Below are 17,631 nucleotides of genomic sequence, written 5' to 3'. Positions count from 1 at the left end.
CTATACAATTTCAAATAACCAAATACAAATACATCCGATATACCAGGTAACAAAGTGAGATACTGTAACAATATGAGATAACCAAGGGACAGCAAAAGAGATGAGAGATAACATAGTACCTTAAGAACAACAATCATTCATTATATGGCTTATGTTTCTATAGCCTAGAGATCCTTTCATTTAGCGTCCTACTATATGGCCTTTTGTATCAAGGTTTTGCTCTATTGCAAATCTCTGCTAGGAGAGCCCAACTTTTTTTTTTTTTTTTGCCAGTCCTGGGCTTGAGCTCAGGGCCTGAGCACTGTCCTTGGACTTTCTCAAGGCTAGAGCTCTACCACTTGAGCCTCAGCACCACTTCCGGCTTTTTTCTATGTATGTGGTACTGAGGAATCGAACCCGGGTCTTCATGCATGCTAGGCAAGCACTTTAACCATGAGGCCAAACTCCCGGCCCCGAGGCCAAGTTTTTACTGATTATGACAAATGAGGGAAACCATTGAGCCTAAGTTCCTTTGAGTCTGGCTTACTTCACTTAATATGATCTTTTCTAAGTCTTTCCATTTCCTAACAAATGGGGCAATGTCGTTCTTTCTGATAGCAGCATAGAATTCCAAGTTAAGATTTTCCCAGGAACAGATATGTATTTTGGTTTACAACACTCATAAGAATTAAGTCCTAGAAACTATAATGAAATCATTACTATTTGACTTCTTCTATAAAAATACATTTTTTGTTTTCTTAATTCAATAGATTATCATTAATCTTCCAATTGCCAAAAAAGCCTCACTGGTCAAAGAACAGTCATATTATAAACTAAATGAGAAATTAAAACAAATATTATTACTTACAGACTTCCTCTTCGGGGGAGACTCAGCTCCTTCTGCAGAAGAGAAAAATAAACATATAGATGTTATATTACTCTTAGAGTACCAGGGTACCAAAGGGTAATATAAAGTATACCACCATCTTTCATTATATTTGATTTGGTATTTTCTTTTTTTCATTTTATTTATTTTTTATTATTGAGGTAATGTATAGAGGGGTTACAGATACATTCACCAAATAGTAGGTGCATTACTTCTCACACATTGATAAGATTTGGTATTTTCTATACTTAAAAAACTGTAAAGCAATCATTTCTTTCTGTATTTCTCCTTATTCTGTTTTCTTGACACGAGGTGAAAAAGTTTCAATTTAGCCGGGTGCAGTGGGTCATGCTTGTAACCCTAGCTAGTCAGGAGGCTGAGATCTTAGGATTGCAGTTCAAAGCCAGCCCCAGCACTGCAAAGCTCATGAGACTCTTATCTCGAATTAATCACCAGAAAACAAGAAGTGGCACTATGGCTCCAGGGGTAGGGTGGTAACCTTAAGCTAAAGAGCTCAGAGATAGCACCCAGGCCCAGAGTTCAAGTCCCATAACAAACCAAAAAAAAAAAAAGAAGAAAGAAAAGGTTTCAATAGACTGTTGAAGTTGCAAACACTGTATCTGCATTTTGTAGTACAGGAAACATCAGCCCTCCCAAACCAGTTACAGTAAAATGGAGTTGAGCCCTACAATTGAGCATGAACTTATCTAAACAGGAAACAGATAAAAGTAGTAGGTGAAATGTTGCAGGATTACAATTAAATGAAAGGTGAAATGAAATGAGCCATTAAATCAGACTATCCAATCAGATGATCTTAACCTCAAAAGAAACAAATTTATGCAAAACGTCATGTGTACCAAATATTCTTTATTATTTAAAAATGATGTATAGTATTTCCTTCTAGAATGGTTTCTCAAAAAATTGCATTATTCACTTAGTATATTGAAAAGTAGGTTAATGAACCTCTAAAAGGTACCTGAACAGCCACAATTACCAAAGTGTTCATAGTTTTTAAAAAATGCTCTCACACTTATCACAAATTAAGATCATTATCTATCTAATCACAGAGGCTCTGAGGAAAATATAAAAGAAGAAACAAAATCAAGCAAGCAAGCATGCCAACCAAACAAAATCGGATTCAGAAATACTTCCACCCACTAATGAAGTTTCAAAAGCTGGGCTCCTCAAGAAAGATTTCTTGATGATGATAATTAAAGACTAAGAAGCAATGAGTCATCTGGCTACTTAAAAATGATGTATCCCCTGAATCCAGAAGATTCAACAAAATTAGGTTATTCATATACATTTGTTTCCTCCTAGAAGCTCCAGCACTGCCCACCTGGCATTCACACTCGCCTTTCCTGGGCATATATTTGTTGGAACCAGAAATGGTTACCAGGGCCAGCCTTGTACAGTGTCTAAACATTCTAGTGTGATTTACTCTGGCCTTGCTTAAGGAGCCTCAGACAAGCAAGAGAAACCCTGAGACACAGGCTCTAACCATGAGATGCCCTCCAATTAACTGGCAAATGCATTTCCACACAGAGTTGTAATAATCATATCACTGGTTAGTAGCAGGGAGAGAGGAATCTATCATTTTAGGATTGAAGTGTCTTTCTCCCAAGAGCAAATTTTTTTCTTTGTAGGTTTGTAGGGCTCAGTGGTAAATGCTTTCTTTTGTTGTTGTTGTCTGGTTTTTCTCTTTTTTTTCCTCCTTGACTTTTATTATCTCCAAAAAATTACAGTGTTTGCTAAAGTTGGCTCCCTGATTCTGAAACATAAATATGCCTTCATTTACTAAAGTCCCAAATAACAAGAGTCTCTAAACAGAATTTTTCTTGGAAGATGAAATGCACACTGAAAAGCAACCAGCAATCTTTCATACATGTATCTTTGATTAGAGTAAGCACTAGAAATCAGTTTTATATTCAGCTTTAAAATAAGAGGGCAGGCAGGGAGAACTCCCTAGAGGAAACAGTGCACCTGATGACTTCTTTTAGAAAAAAGCTGAGAGCAAATGCATAGTAAAAAAGGTTGGCAGCCACTAATACTATTCTACCTAATAAGCAGATGGCATGGTAGTCTAGATGACATAAAAAGTACACAAAATGCAAAAAAAAAAAAATGCTGGGTGCCAGGGGCTCACACCTGTGATCTTAGTTGCTCACGAGGCTGAGATTTGAGAATTGAAGTCTAAAGCCAGCCCAGGCAAGAAAGTCCAACTCTTAACTCCAATTAACCAGCAGCAGAAAGTTGGAACTGGGACTGGGCTGAAGAAGTAGAACACTAGTCTTGAGTGGGGGGTGGCGGAGGCAAAAAGGACAGTACCCAGGAATTCAACCCCTTAGTACAGGACAAAAATACAAAAAAGAAGAAGAAGAAAGAAAGAGAGAGAGAGAAAGAGAGAGAGAGAGAGAGAGAGAGAGAGAGAGAGAGAGAGAGAGAGAGGGGGGGGGGGAAGAAATTACAAACAGAAAAGAAAAAAGAAAAGAAACTAGATGTAGGGTTGTTTGATTTTTTGTTTTTTTTTTGTTTTTGGGGGTTTGGTTTTTGGTTTTTTAACATGTGCAAACTAATCAACGAAAGAGGAAAAGGGCCAAATGAATGACCCAAATAGTTCAGTCTGTCATCTTCACTCAAATGACAGACCATAAACCTGCTGCTCCATTCTGAGGAGAGCTGCTGACACTGCAAGAAAGGGGATAAAAACCCACTCTGGTTTTAATCAGAAGCCTTTCCAGTAGGTCTAGAATTATGAGTTCTAAACAAGAAGAAAGGTTACAATGGGTAGCACAGCCCCGATGCTCTGTAGGACAGCAGCCGGCATTCCAAGATGAGGACCAGAGGCCATTTAATAGGCCACTGTCAAGTGACCTGAAGCTTGGGCACTAACCAAGCTAGGGAGCTAATCCACCTGACGGCCTGAATGTCAGGCTCGGCACTGGAAACTCAATTTGGTAGCAAATTGGAATCAGATGTGATGGTAATAAAGTGAGAGAAATGAATGTGCCGTGGCCAAGACCTTGTGAACAGTAGCTGGAAAAGTCTGCAGATGCCAAGGGGCTAAGCAATTGCAGACAAAGCAGGGAGCAGTGGCTGCCTTAATGGATGGGGACCACATGCTGATAAATCTACAGCGGGTCAGGAGGTCTGTGAACAGCATCAAGACACTTTACAGCCTCGGTTCCTGGAGTACACGTGTGTGTGTGTGTGTGTGTGTGTGTGTGTGTGTGTGTGTGTGTGTGTGTGTGTGTGTGTGTGTGTGTGTTTTCATCTCACCCTCATAATGTCACAATAAGGTCACTTGCTTAGATAATTAGATAAGACCTGTCAGTACTAGTCTACTTGGTATAAGAATTAAAAGATTTAGTGGGAGGTAAGGTTTGGAGATGAAAGCGGGGGAAGAGTAATGGAACAGGAAATATCCATCAGACCCAAATAATAGGCTACTTATTATCACCTGATTATAAAAATAAAAGTCTTAAGAACTTACTTAAGAAATGATTACTATTGATATTATTGCTCAGTGAGTCTGAATAGGTTTTGGTTTCTGCTATAACTTTGCTAATATTTTGTATATTTTCTTCCTTTCTAAAATTAAATATTCATATTAAAAAGAGGAAGTGCAATTAATCTAGTCTAAGAGTTCTGTCATCTTTCTTGAGATTCCCTTCCTAAGACAGATGCTGCTACTAGAAGGTGAGGCTGAAAGTCCCCCCAGACTAGAAGTCTGAGGCCAGCCTACGCAGCTTACACAGACCTTGCAAGGTTCCTTAGATCCAGGAAGAGAACTCATGGATGGATAGTCCATGATGACAAAAAAGATATCCCTGACCAAGAAAATAGTTTTCTTCATGAAGACAACATAGATAACTGCTGACTGGTATTACATGTCCAAGCAATTTCCATAGTGGTAATTTTAAAATTATTTAAAGCATTCAATATGCATTGAACAGTTCCACCTACACAAATTAAAGAATCTGGCAAATAGATGCAGGAGTGGTATTCACTACACAATGTTGAAGATGAACTCTAAAATGTATGGATGGAGATGAGAGGGAAAAGCTGGGAGGTGGGGGGTGACACTGTCCAAAAACAAATGCCTTTACCTGACTTATGTAACTGTAGCCCCTTTGTACTTCACTTATATAATAACAATTCTAAAAAAGACAATGAAAAAGTATCTGGCTACATATACCGTATTTGTTCTGAGAATCTAAACAGTATCTTAATGGATCCCTGAACTTCTGAAAGAAAAAGGAGATTTACAGAAGCCCAAATAATACAGACAGACAATCCCTCCATCAGTGAGCAAGCTTATGTCCCCTTCCCTTGAGGGTGGGCTGGACTGAAGATTCCCTTCTGAAGAAGAGAGTATGGAAAGGAAACATGCACAGGGTTTCCGTGGAGATGCCCACAGGCCACACACATACTTAACTATGCCTAGTGAAACCAATGGTTAAGTCCTAACATCGGACATACCCTGATAAATGATAAGAAGTCATGTCCCACTGTGGTATACTACTTAGAAATCCCCATCTCCACAAAGAAACATCAGAAAGTCAGATGCCAGTGGCTCACACCTATAATCCTAACTACCCATGAGGCTGAGATCTGAGGATCATGGTTCAAAAGCAGAATTGGCAGAAAAGTCTATTAATTAATCAATCAACAAAAATCTGAAAGTAGAGTTGTGGCTCCAGTGGTAGAGTGCTATCCCTAAGCAAAAAAAAAAAAAAAAAAAAAAAAAAGTTCAGGGACAGTGCCCAGGCTCTGAGTTCAAGCCCTAGGCAAGTGCCACAGTGTGCATGCACACACACATACACCACACACACACATACACACACACACACACACACACACACACACAGCAAAACATCAGACAAATCTAAATGAAGAGATGTTCTGCAAAAAGGCTCAGTCAGTACCCTTAAAACCATCAAGGCTGTGAAAATAACACTTGAAAAACCTTCACAAAACAGAGGATACTGGTAAGACAAGATGGATAAATGCAAGGTAGGATCTTGGCTTGGAGTCTGGAACCAGAAAAAGGACATGAGTGGAAAACCTGGTGATCAAAGTCTATAGTTTACTTGTTAGTAGGTATCAAAGTTACTTTTGTAACTTCAGTGAATGTGTCAAGGTTACCAGTTAGCATTGGAGAAACTGGGTAAAGGTTATTCTCTAGACCATTCTGCAATTAATCTAACCTAAAATCATTCCAATTTTAAAGAAGTATATTTTAAAAAGAGTAAAAGAGAACTGAAAGAAATGTACATACTTACCACCTTATGTATATAATTGTAACCCCTCTGACAACATTAAATTAAGTTAAATAAAAGAAAAAAAATCTAGACAAGAAAGGTTAAAAAAAAAACTGGAGCTGGTGAATGACAGAAGGACAGACAAATAATCAGTATTTCAGATTAATTTAAAAGTAATATGTAACAACCATTTTCAGAAGACTATAGAAATAGTCAGTGGCTAAGACCAGCAGTGAAAAGCCTTCAAAGCAGTAGGCCTTGAGACACATTTTCATCAAATTTATGAAAGGATTGGAGGTAGCTGGGCATGGAAGCTCAACTATGTGTACGCCTAGCCTCTTGGGAGCAGACATCAGGAGCTCAAGGCCAGCCTGTGCTAAAACGTGTGTGAGATTTCACTTGAATCAATTTCTGGGTACTGTGGCAAGCACCTGTCAGGAAACAAGGAAGCACTAATAGGATGGTGGTCTAGGCCTCTGGGGCACACGGCAAAATCCTACCTTGAAAATACCAACACCCAAAGGGGCTGGAGGTATGGCTCAAGTGTTAGAGCCCTTTCCTAGCAAGCATGAGCTCCTGAGTTCAACTACCACTACTATTTTTTAAATCAAAATGTGTTTGCACTATGACATTCAAGGATTCTATCTAGCTGGGTGTTAGAGGCTCATACTGACAATCCTAGCTACTCCCCAGGCTGAGATCTGAAGTTTTCAGTGTGAAGCTAGCCTGAGCAGACAAATCAGACACTCTTACCTCCAGTTAAGGAACAAAAAGCTGCAAGTGGTGATGTGGTTCAAGGAAGAGCATAAAGCCCCAAGTTCAAATTCCAGTCCCCGGGGGCGGGGGGGGGAAGGAGGGGGGGGGAGAGAGAAGAATTCTGTCTGCATGAGAATGCCAACTAGAAGTGTCCATGCAGGTAACCCAACCTATGAAGTAGGGCTCGGGAAATTAAGTTGGGGCTGGAGATTAATTTAGAGACCTTACAGCAGAGATGGTATGGTAGGCCAAGGTTTGGGATGAAAAGTAGAAACTAGGCAGAAAATGAAGGGTCGCCAGTGGACATGGGCAGGGGAAGCAGAACAACTCTACTATGTATACCTGAAGGACCTTCTGCCTGAGGCTCAGCGGTGATCTTCAAACCAGCAAAAACAGAAGAGGGCTAACTAGTAAAAAGGTTTATATGGAGGGCAAATACCAGCATTTTGTATGCTGATAAGTAGACTGGGCAGATTATTAGATGCTGGACAACTACAGGAACTTAGTGGGGACGGGGAGCCAGTCACTTCTGAGTGAATACCCCAAAGGGCATCTCAGAAGTAGAACACTCGGGGGTGGGGGGCTTCCCTGCAGGGACACCTTATACTGTCTTCATCCCCTTACCTCTTGGCTCCTGGCAGCACCCTGCATCATCATCATCATCACACCTGGGTCCCTACCCCACCTGACAAGCCGGCAACAAAAATGAATTGGGCCTTCCCTTACTAGTAGAAGATTAAGACCCCCAAGTTGACACCTATTGAACAAAAAGAGGGTTTGGAAGTTGGGCAACTTAGCTTTGCCCCCCCCCAAAAAAATACTGTCCACAAAATGGCAATGCTGGGCATACACGCTATTTCCTGCCCACTTTACAGAAAGAAGTCAATGTACAGTTCCTGTGCTTCCCCATGAGCAGTCTCCCCTCATCACTGGAGTCTTCATCCTCCCACTGAGGATCAAGACAATTACTCTGTTTAGGCCAACGATTCACTTAGGAAGAAAGTTCAAAGAGCCAGGACGGGCAAGCTGGTGTACCAGGCCCTGTTAGGAACCCATGAGGGAAAAAAAAGAAAAAAAAACAAAATAAAAACCATGTAAAAGCTAGTTGGGGACACATACACAAGCATATATAAAATGAAGAGCCATTACCAGGTGCCAAATTATGCAGTATAACCTGAATGTGTAAATGCTTACAGGGGAGAGGAAATACCGGGAGATAAGATAAATCAGCTCAGGCAGTGGTTCTGAACTCTGGCTAATTTGGCTGAGGCAGTGATTCTGAAGTCTAGCTGCACATTAATGTCACCCAGGGAGCTTTTTGCCATGCCAGTGCCTGAGTACTACCCCTAGAGATCTGGGGAGAGAGTTGTTTACATATGTTGTTTATTAGATGTTAGTAATTTGAAGTCCCCTTAAGGACTATTAGTTTCCATAAACCTTTTGTCTTCAGATTTTTTTTTCTTGAAGAAATATTTATTTTCTTGTAGTGCTGTGTGAGCTTTTTAGGTATTTCCTTCTTGAGTGGGAAGTGTTGTCAAGTACAAGAAAGTCACCACAGCATCCTTCATTGACAGAGCTCTTGTTACTAGACACAGAGCAGAACCAGCTAAGGGATATAGATAAAGGCTATCCAGAAGTCTGAACTTCTGAAGAAATGCTTGGAGCCCCTTGCCTTCCTTCCATCCCTGACTGACAGTCACATGTAATGAAATAGAGGACAGAAACATTCAGCCTACAGAACTGAATCTTACCTGAAAGTCTGATTCTGAAGCAGAGGGAAAATTTTTCAAACAACCCTCCAATACTCCAGTAAGCTACCTAGAAAGTGGATGGTTTTCTGTGTAACGGAAGTAGACAAAAGCTGGGGGGAAAACGTCAGTATGTACATCTATAGAAATGCTTAGATACTCAAATTATTCTACCTATTTCATACCGATAAAATGTCCAGGGGTATGGAAGACATGTAAAGAATCCAAGATCTCCTTTTTTTTTTTTTCCTTGCCAGTCCTGGGGCTTAAACTCAAGGCCTGGGCACTGTCTCTGAATCAACTTGGGTCTAAGGGTAGTGCTCTCCCACTCAAACCATAGAACCACTTCTGGCTTTTTCAGAATAGTTTATTGGAGATGAGTCTCATAGATTTTTCTATCAGACTGGCTTTGAAATGTGATTCTCAGATCTCAACCTCCTGTGTAGCTAGAATTACAGATACAATCGCTGGCATCCTGCTAAGATCTCCTTCTTTTCAGGGGTTATTTCACTCCACTTTTATATCTATAATCATAATGAAATTTAACATAATTTTGCTAGTGGAGTTAAACCAAAACAAATCACACACAGTTCAGAGAAAATAACTGCCAGGTTTTCTTATGAATTTTACCTGTTCAAAATCACGTGCTCACTCTCTTTCAAAAACAGAGAAGAAAGTATCTAGTGTCTTGCCTTCTTTTCAAGTTGGTTTGCTCTGCCAAGAGCTCAGATGAATAACATGAGCCTCAAGATTATGGTACTGGTCTCCCAAAAGCCTTTGCCAGGGGCAGAGTTTCTGAGTCCAAACAAGAATACTTATTTGGGTCTTGTAAGAGTTAATCATAAAGCAAGTTAATGAACTTCACATTACAATCAACTGCCTGTGAAGGAGCCTTTGAAAGTCTAGAGATTAGCAACTTACCAGAGGCACAAGCAATGAGGGCAATAAGATTAAAACTTAACCTACACCTCTAATTCCCATATGTTCCCCTATACTCCATTGTGAAATATGAGGATGATGTTTTAGTGTATCTTTTATTCCTCTTACAAAACACTGGAGGCTGAGTCATTCTTGAGGAAAAAGAGGTTTATTTAGCTCCAGATTGAGAGGCTGAAAGTCTGAGTCAAGAATCCCCAGGCAAGGATGTCCAAGCACCTGGCATCACAAGAGTGGAAGCATTTGCAGAAGACAGCACATAAGGACAAGGTAAGTCGAGGGACTCAGACCTGGCATCAATACGTCCATAATATCTGGAACTTGGAGTACTCACTCTAGGACATCAGCATTAGTCCCTTCTGATGATGATACCACCAATCACCTAAATACCTCCTATTAGATTCCATCTCTTTAGGGTTCCCCTACCTCTCACCACTGAGGATCACGCTTCCAACATAAGAACTTTAGGGGAATGCACCAGTGTAATACTCCTAAATCACAATCAAGTGGGCTGAAATGGTGAATATGAAGAGCTGAGAGGAGTTTCCTCAATTACAGGACATCGAGGGTTGGCACCAGTAATTTTAATGATAAAAGAGTCAGTGAGCTGAAGAAGAAGAAGAATGATAGAGAGAAACAGGAAAAGGAGCAAAGGAAGCTAAGAACTTGTGGCTCATGCCTATAATCCTAACTGGTTAGGAAATTGAGATCTGAGGATTGCAGTTCAAAGCCAGCTTGGATAGGAAAGTTGGTGAGGCTCTTAAGTTTGATTAACGAGCAAAAAGCTAGACGTGGAGCTATAGTTGAAGACGTTACCCAGGTCCTGACTTCAAGCCTCAGGCCCAACATGAAATAAAGGAAATTGAAAAGGAGATGAGAAGAGCAGAGGAAAAGAAAGGAAGAGAGAGAGAAAAAGAGAGAGAGGGAGGAAGGGAGGGAGGAAGGGAAAAGGGAAGGAGAGAAGGAGGGAAGGAGGGAAGGGGAGCAAATGAAAGCCTAAGCTGTGCCCTTAGTTTCAGTGACACAGAAGGTAAACTTTTGTGCCAAGGATACACTGGGGAACTAAAGCAAGCAAAATGGCTTTCCTTTATTCAATCACACACTTTTTAGTGAAGGTCGACATGGCAGGGACCAGGCCAGACACGGGGGATAAAGGACTTCACTCAGTGGAAAATACAGTGTGAAGAGGTCTGGAATAGAGGTCTTTCAAGGTGTGAATAACACAAAGGGGTGGGGGTCTTTTCTTGGTGGAGTGTCAGGGCTGATTTCTGCCCACCAAGAATTCCTGCTGTGACGATGACAAATTCTGGTAGAACTGACAATTTTGGGCTTCAAGATGATGCTCTGATCAAGTTAAGCAAATGGCAAAGTTCATTTTATTGCCCAAAGTAATTGGTTCAAAGATGTCATCCAATCCAATCTGAGCAAAGCATAAGCAAAATGCTATTGACTCAGGCTTCCCAGGAAAAAAAAAATCCATATACTGTATGGAGAACCAGCAGGAAAGCAGCAGCCTTAAAGAGGAAACCCTAGCAGCCACAGGAACAAGCCTCCAGGTGGTAGAGGAGCACAGGAGAAATAAGATCTTGGGTGGTACCTTTGAAACAACTAGTGGGAGCCTTGTGTATGCCTAAACTTCTGGGGTCTATGAGCCAATTAAGTCTCTTCACTGTTTTAACCAGTTTATTTTCTATTCCTTATGATCAGAAATTCCTAAGTGGCACAATATCCACTGCTCTTTCTTCTGCAGTCTGGGAGTTACCCAGGCAGGCTGGAGAGGGTGTGGAGAGCGGGCACTACAGAGAATAAGGATGGGGTAAACAATGCGATGCAGCGTGTGGCTCTGAGCAAACTCAGTAGGGCTGAGGACAGAAAGTAACATGAACATCCAAGACCAGAATGAGAAGCCATGGGCAGGTCAGGACAGCATTTGTAAGCATCTATTTTATCAAATAGGCACTGGCAATTTAAGATGGTCAACTTGGCATGCTAGAAGTGTTCTCTCCAGCATTTAGGTGCCAATCAGCTCACAGACCACAAATGTGCAGAGAATGCCTTGGAAGGTTCATCTGATTATCCAGGACACAAGAAGAGGAGAGGCAGGTTAAAGACATAACAGCAAGGACAAGATATACAGGAGGTAAGACAACATGCTAATTTTCACGGGAGGCCAGATACAGGGAAGGGCAGTGCAACCCAAGGAGGAGGGAAAAGGGCTTGGGATAGCAAAAGCACAGGGGCCTTTTGTGAGTTCCAGATCGAAATCTGAAATAGATAGAGGGGGCAGATAAGCCTCTGTGTCAGACTGCACAGTATCGGATAGGCAGGAACATGCCATACAGCTACAAAGAGAGGAACAAAGCCTGCATCCCCAATTAGGCCTGAATGAAAAGTTCAGCCTGGCAAAACCATCTTCTATGTGGCCAGTATTACTACATAGTAGCTCATCTTCCATCTTCCTCATCAAGTAATGGAAAACGAGCACTTACTGCATAGTAACAAGTGTTAGGGTCCCGATTCACAGATAAGAGCATGGAGGCAGAGGCAGAGATAGGCCCAGCAACTCACAAGGTATCACAAACGTGGTAAGTATCTGAGCTGGTTTTCAAACACACACCTGTCTGAGCCTGTGGTATTTCAGTGGTGTATTCGTACCCTGCCCCCCATATGGCCAAGCAGGCTGCACTGGTATTTGGCAGCACACCATCAATTGCTCATAGAAAGGAGAAAAACCACAGCACAAATCTTCAAAGCTTCTTCTAAGCAAATCTCACACTTAAATTGTTTTTATAGACTCGTTTTATTTGAATCAAAGTCCTGCAAGCACATTATTTTTAACAGACTTTTTGAGAGTAGAAAAGGCATAACAAGCCAAATAATCAGCTAACACCAAGTAAATGTGTACATAAAACAGGCTTCCTTCTCAGTCAATTACTACAGTGTTTCACATTTCCTAACATGCTATGCCCTTGAACATCAAAAGCTCAAGCTAGAGAATCAGACATTTGTATACAATAACCTGCCTTGAAGTAAGGATTTCAGAATACTGACTTGAAAGAGGAAATCTGGCCTTAGGGTTTTGCTAATATACCTATGACAAACAACTCCAGTTTATTGAGAGTGCACTATGTCCTAAATGATATGCATTTAGCATCTCAAGGTTAATGCCGGACGGCTCACAGTCATGGCCTATTTTGCACTCAAGAACCGCAAAACTTTCTTGCAAGAGAGAGCTTCTGTATTATTTTCAAAATTAAGGATACTGATTCTGATCATATTAGAAACCCAGGATTTAACAAAAGAAGTGAAAACAGAGACCAACAGAACTTAAAACAAAAGGCAAAACAAATAAACAAACAAAGAAAACAGCATTTGTCCAGGTGCTGGTGGTTCATGCCTGTAATCCTTACTATTAAGAAAACTGAAACCTGAGGATCATGGTTCAAAGTCATCCTGGGCAAGAAAGTCCATGAGATTCTTTATCACCAATACATTACTTATAAAAAGCTGAGAGTGACTCTGTAGCTCAAGTGGTAGAGCACTGGCCTCCATCATTTAAGTCAGTTGTATATTTCACGATGATAAACACAGACATGTTCCTATTTTACCCTAAGACAATAATACAAAGTATTTGGAGAAATGCTCTTGTATTTTTTTGTGTGTGGTATAAGTGTATGGGATAGTCCAGGGATGGAACTCAGGACAAGTCCTCTAATACTTGAGTCACGCCTCCAGCCTTTTTTGCTTGATTTCACAGATAGGGTCTCACTAAAGTTTTGCCTGTGATCTTACTATCTCAGCCAACCAAGTAGCTAGGATTACAGATATGAACTACCACATCTGTTTTGGAAATATTCTCTACTTCTCTAAGATTTAATTGTCTAAATTATAAAAAATATTATAACTAATCTCACAGGATAGTAAAATTAATTAAAAATAGCATATGCCTCATAGAACAGTTCTAAAGTTCCCATATAAATGCCCACATATATCTACTGAAATAGCACAGAAAGACCAGAGAGCTGTGAGCATATGTGTATAACTCTCCACCTGTTCTTCTTCGAACACCTGAACTGAAACCTAGTTCTGTCAATCAATTTGAAGATTTAAAGCAAACCAGGTTTTCACAAAGTTACGGACCTGGAAGGGGCACCGAAGACTTCATTTACCTTCCTACCTACTCAGGAGGCTGAGATATGAGGATCTCAGCTTGAAGTTACATGTAGGTGAAAAAGTCCAAAGTTAACCAGGAAAATGTGGGGGGGGGGAGGTGTGGCCCAAGCAGTGGAGTACCAATGATGAGGAAAAAGATGAGTAGAAACACAAGGAAACACAAGTTTCCACTGAAGTTCAAACTCCAGTACTAGCTGCACCTGCACACACACATGTGCTTGCACAAACTCGTACATACACACACACACACACACACACCACAAACCTCACTGTTAACTCAGTAGGAAAATTCCTTACCAGAAAGAGATCAAATGCCAACACAAGATATTTTGAATGCTAGTTCCTTTCAGACGATACAAATTTAAAAGTCCTTCAGCATTGTTTAAAATTAAGATCATTATGTACAAGTTTATGTTATTTTTTTTCTCCTGACAGCAGACTTCTGAAGTCTTGGATGAATAAATATATCAATCCTGCCACTTAACTATGGTTCTTGTTACTGGGGAAAGCCTATGACCTCCAGTGAGCCCAGATAAAAAGGCAGCCCTGCACAGCTGTGCCCCCACAAGACCCTGCAATTCTCTTGGTTCTTTCATCCATTACTAGTAAATTACAGAAAATTCAAAATATTGATCGGTACACCCTTATATGGAAAGAAAGTTACCATCGGCTTTTATTGCTTATTGTTGGGTCCAATTCTCTGGAATCAATAAAAGCAACAATGTTCATAAGCTTCTAAAAAGCTAGTTAATATAGTGGATATGAGACACCTTTTACAATCACTATAAATCTATAGGGCTCTTCAACAGTGGCGGACACTTTCAGTTCTTGAAAGCCTTCCTTGATTGGAGTTCTTCTCATTACCCAGGAAAATGCCCTGGGAAAGAAGTGAATATCAAATGGCAGGGAATAGAGAATAAGCCAATAGGAAGAACCCTGCAAAATGCATTTACATGTTTGCCTTTTGGTTCTCCTACATTTTCACATTGTCCAATCATTGTCAGAAGTTTTTACCTTTTATTGTTTTGTTTTGTTTTGTTTGGGTTTTGTTTGTTTGGGTTTTGTTGACAGACATTTCCAGGCCCCATGGAAAAGAACCAGTTTGCCTATAAACAGCATTTCTACTTCTTCAAATTTAAAGAATCAATGTATCTTTACAAACCAATTTTTAAAAATCAGATAATAATTCAAAGGCTCCATTAATAGTACAGAGAACTTGAATACAAAAAGTGTGCGTGGGGAGGGTTTTTTTTTTTTTTTTATAGAACCAGGAAAAGGAATTGTATGAGGACAAAAGATAGTGAGTTCACTTGGCTGAGATTAATCATTTTTATTTACTAAGGACACCCCATAGTTTATCTAGCAGTCACTATTCTAAAGGTCCATTTTAGTGAAGGAATTTATTGGCCAATCAGCTCAAGGGACTCTTGAAGTGCTATATGAAGCTAATACCCACAAGTCTCCTTTCTCTTGGCCATGCCTCCCTATCTAAATGCAAAAGACAACACTTAAAATGTGCATGTGAAGTGGATGAGAAGGAAGGGAGATTAATGATACATATATTCAAATAATCAATAATGTGAGTTTAAGCCTCTAATGGTGCTGAAATGTATTGTAAAGCCGCCACAGAATAAAATAAACAATTGGCTTGTAAAGATATATTTCACTTAGTAAGTAATAGATCCTGCTCGTTAAAGGGGGTAGTATCTCACATTTTCAGAAGAATCTTCTCCACTATGCTATTATAAATAGCATCAGCTAGAAGTGTTCTGGAAATGAAGTGCAAGGGTGAAGAGCATGAGTTAAGGTAAGGAGGATTAAGGTAGGGTTGATTACGATAGGATGCTGTATTTCCTATTTCACCCCCTCTACTCCTTCACCACAATGAAAACCAGCATTCCTGTGATCATTGCTGCAGTGACAATCAGACTTGTTCTGCGAGGTACCAGTCATTGTGCTGCAACACTGTTCACACAGGATTTCATGTAAGCCTTACCACTGCCCTACAGAGATAGGCAACAAGACAACCGTTTTGGGTTTTTTTTTTGTTGTTTTGTTGTTTTTTTTTTTCTTTTTCAGACAGGAAACCCATGTCTTTTTTTTAAATTTTTTTATTGTAATTAGTAAAAGGGTTACATGATATTTGCCAGATAGAAGGTGCATTAATTCACATACATTGATACCCATTTCCCCACCCCCCCACACCTGAAACCCATGTCTTTAGGAACATTTTTTTGATCAGTTGTGGAACCTGAACTCTGGGCCTGGAATTGTCCCTGAGCTCTTCAACTCAAGGCTAGTGCTGTACCATTTGAGCCACAACACCACTTCCAATTTTCTAGTGGTTACTGGAGATAAGAGTCTCATAGGCTTTAGTGCCCTGGCTGGCTTTGAAACACGATCCTTAGATCTCAACCTCCTGAGTCGCTAGGATTAGAGGTGTGAGCCACTGGTGCCCAGCATTAGGAAAATCTTTATCAAGATCGTTAGAGGCACCAGATCCTGCACCAGCACTGGGTATTCTTCTTACAATCACTCCTATTTGAGAAAAGTAGCCCCTCCCATCTATTCAAGCTGATCTTTTTTGTTTCTATCCATTGCAGTTAAACACATTCTTACTTGATACTGGTCCAACATCCTCAGCCTTGACCTATGCAAGCCCAGGCTTGTAACATTTTAGACAAATGCATATGAAAGAGGACTCCAGTGCCAGGAGTAAGCGCTACTCCGTGTCATTGCCAAGAGAAAAATGACCAACTGCTCCTTAAATTGGGCCTTGATTCCAGGAGAAACAAAAGGCCTTGGAAACATTGATTACAGATCTGTCAATATGTTTCCTTTTTCCAAAATGTATTTATGAGGGTGGCACAGTGTTAATGATTTTGAAGTTAACCAAAGACACTCTAAGCTTTATGACATCACATGGGTGACAGTTAATTAGCAGAAAAATATTTCAGTGCAGACAAGCTTTTGCTGCTTCTACTTCTTCTTTTTAATTTTAAAGCATGAAAAGCAATAATAAAAAAGCAAGCTTCAGGGTTTTAATTGCTTCTTCCCAAATTCTGTTCTCAGTGCAAAGACAGAGGAAACCTTTCTTTCATAGTTAAAACTATCCCTTGTGATTTCTGTGATCACAACTACAATAGAGAATGGACATTTACATCTGAGACCTAGGAAAATTTCCATCAGGAGACCTCTCATTTTTGTTAAACAAAACAGGAAATGGTTTCTGAGCAGGAAGCCCCTACCTTTGTCATGGAACATATCCACCTGCAAGAGAAGTTGAGCACAGAAGGCTCTCACCTAGGCTTCTACTATGCTCCTTAGGCTCATCCTTACACACACACACACACACACACACACACGCACGCACGCACGCACGCACACACACACACACACACACACACACACACACTGTATCATACTGGACTGACATAGCTAGTGCATCACACAAACGGTATGTGTTCTTATATCAAAGGTCTCTGGATTGTTTTTGAAATCTCAAATTGATTCAGGATTTATTTTCTATGGGACAAAAGTGAACACACACACACACACACACACACACACACAATTAAAGCACAATACTGAGTGAGATGCTGGAGGCTCACACCTGTAATCCTAGCTACTCAAGGGGCTCAAATCTGAGGCTCACAGTTTGAAGCCAGCCCAGGCAGTAAAGTCTCTGAGGCACTTTCTCCAATTTAACATACACACACACACACACACACACACGGAAAATGGAGCTTGGCTAAAAGTGCTAAAAGGCTCAGGGACAGTGCTCATGCCCTGAGTTCAAGCCAAATGACTGACCAAAAAATAAAAATAAACAAACAAACAACAAAAAGAAAACATGGTACTGGGTTGAAGACATGGCTTAAGTGGCAGA

At 40.4% G+C, this 17,631-nt stretch overlaps 1 protein-coding gene across 3 annotated transcripts in view; it reads right to left on the bottom strand.

Moving 5' to 3' along the window:
* Positions 1–17,631, bottom strand: part of Mast4 (microtubule associated serine/threonine kinase family member 4) — a 415,893-nt gene that overhangs the window by 272,323 nt on the left and 125,939 nt on the right. For all 3 annotated transcript variants that reach the window (XM_090331761.1, XM_090331763.1, XM_090331762.1), the window contains exon 3: positions 848–879. In XM_090331761.1, the coding sequence (XP_090187887.1) occupies positions 848–879 (32 nt within the window). The remainder of the gene's footprint in view (positions 1–847; positions 880–17,631) is intronic.

The sequence above is a fragment of the Megascapheus bottae genome, chromosome 4 (assembly GCF_031878675.1).
Source record: "Megascapheus bottae isolate mThoBot1 chromosome 4, mThoBot2.hap1, whole genome shotgun sequence".
NCBI lineage: Eukaryota > Metazoa > Chordata > Mammalia > Rodentia > Geomyidae > Megascapheus > Megascapheus bottae.
The sequence above is the reverse complement of the archived record's forward strand: the minus strand, read 5'-3'. Positions and strand labels throughout refer to the sequence as shown.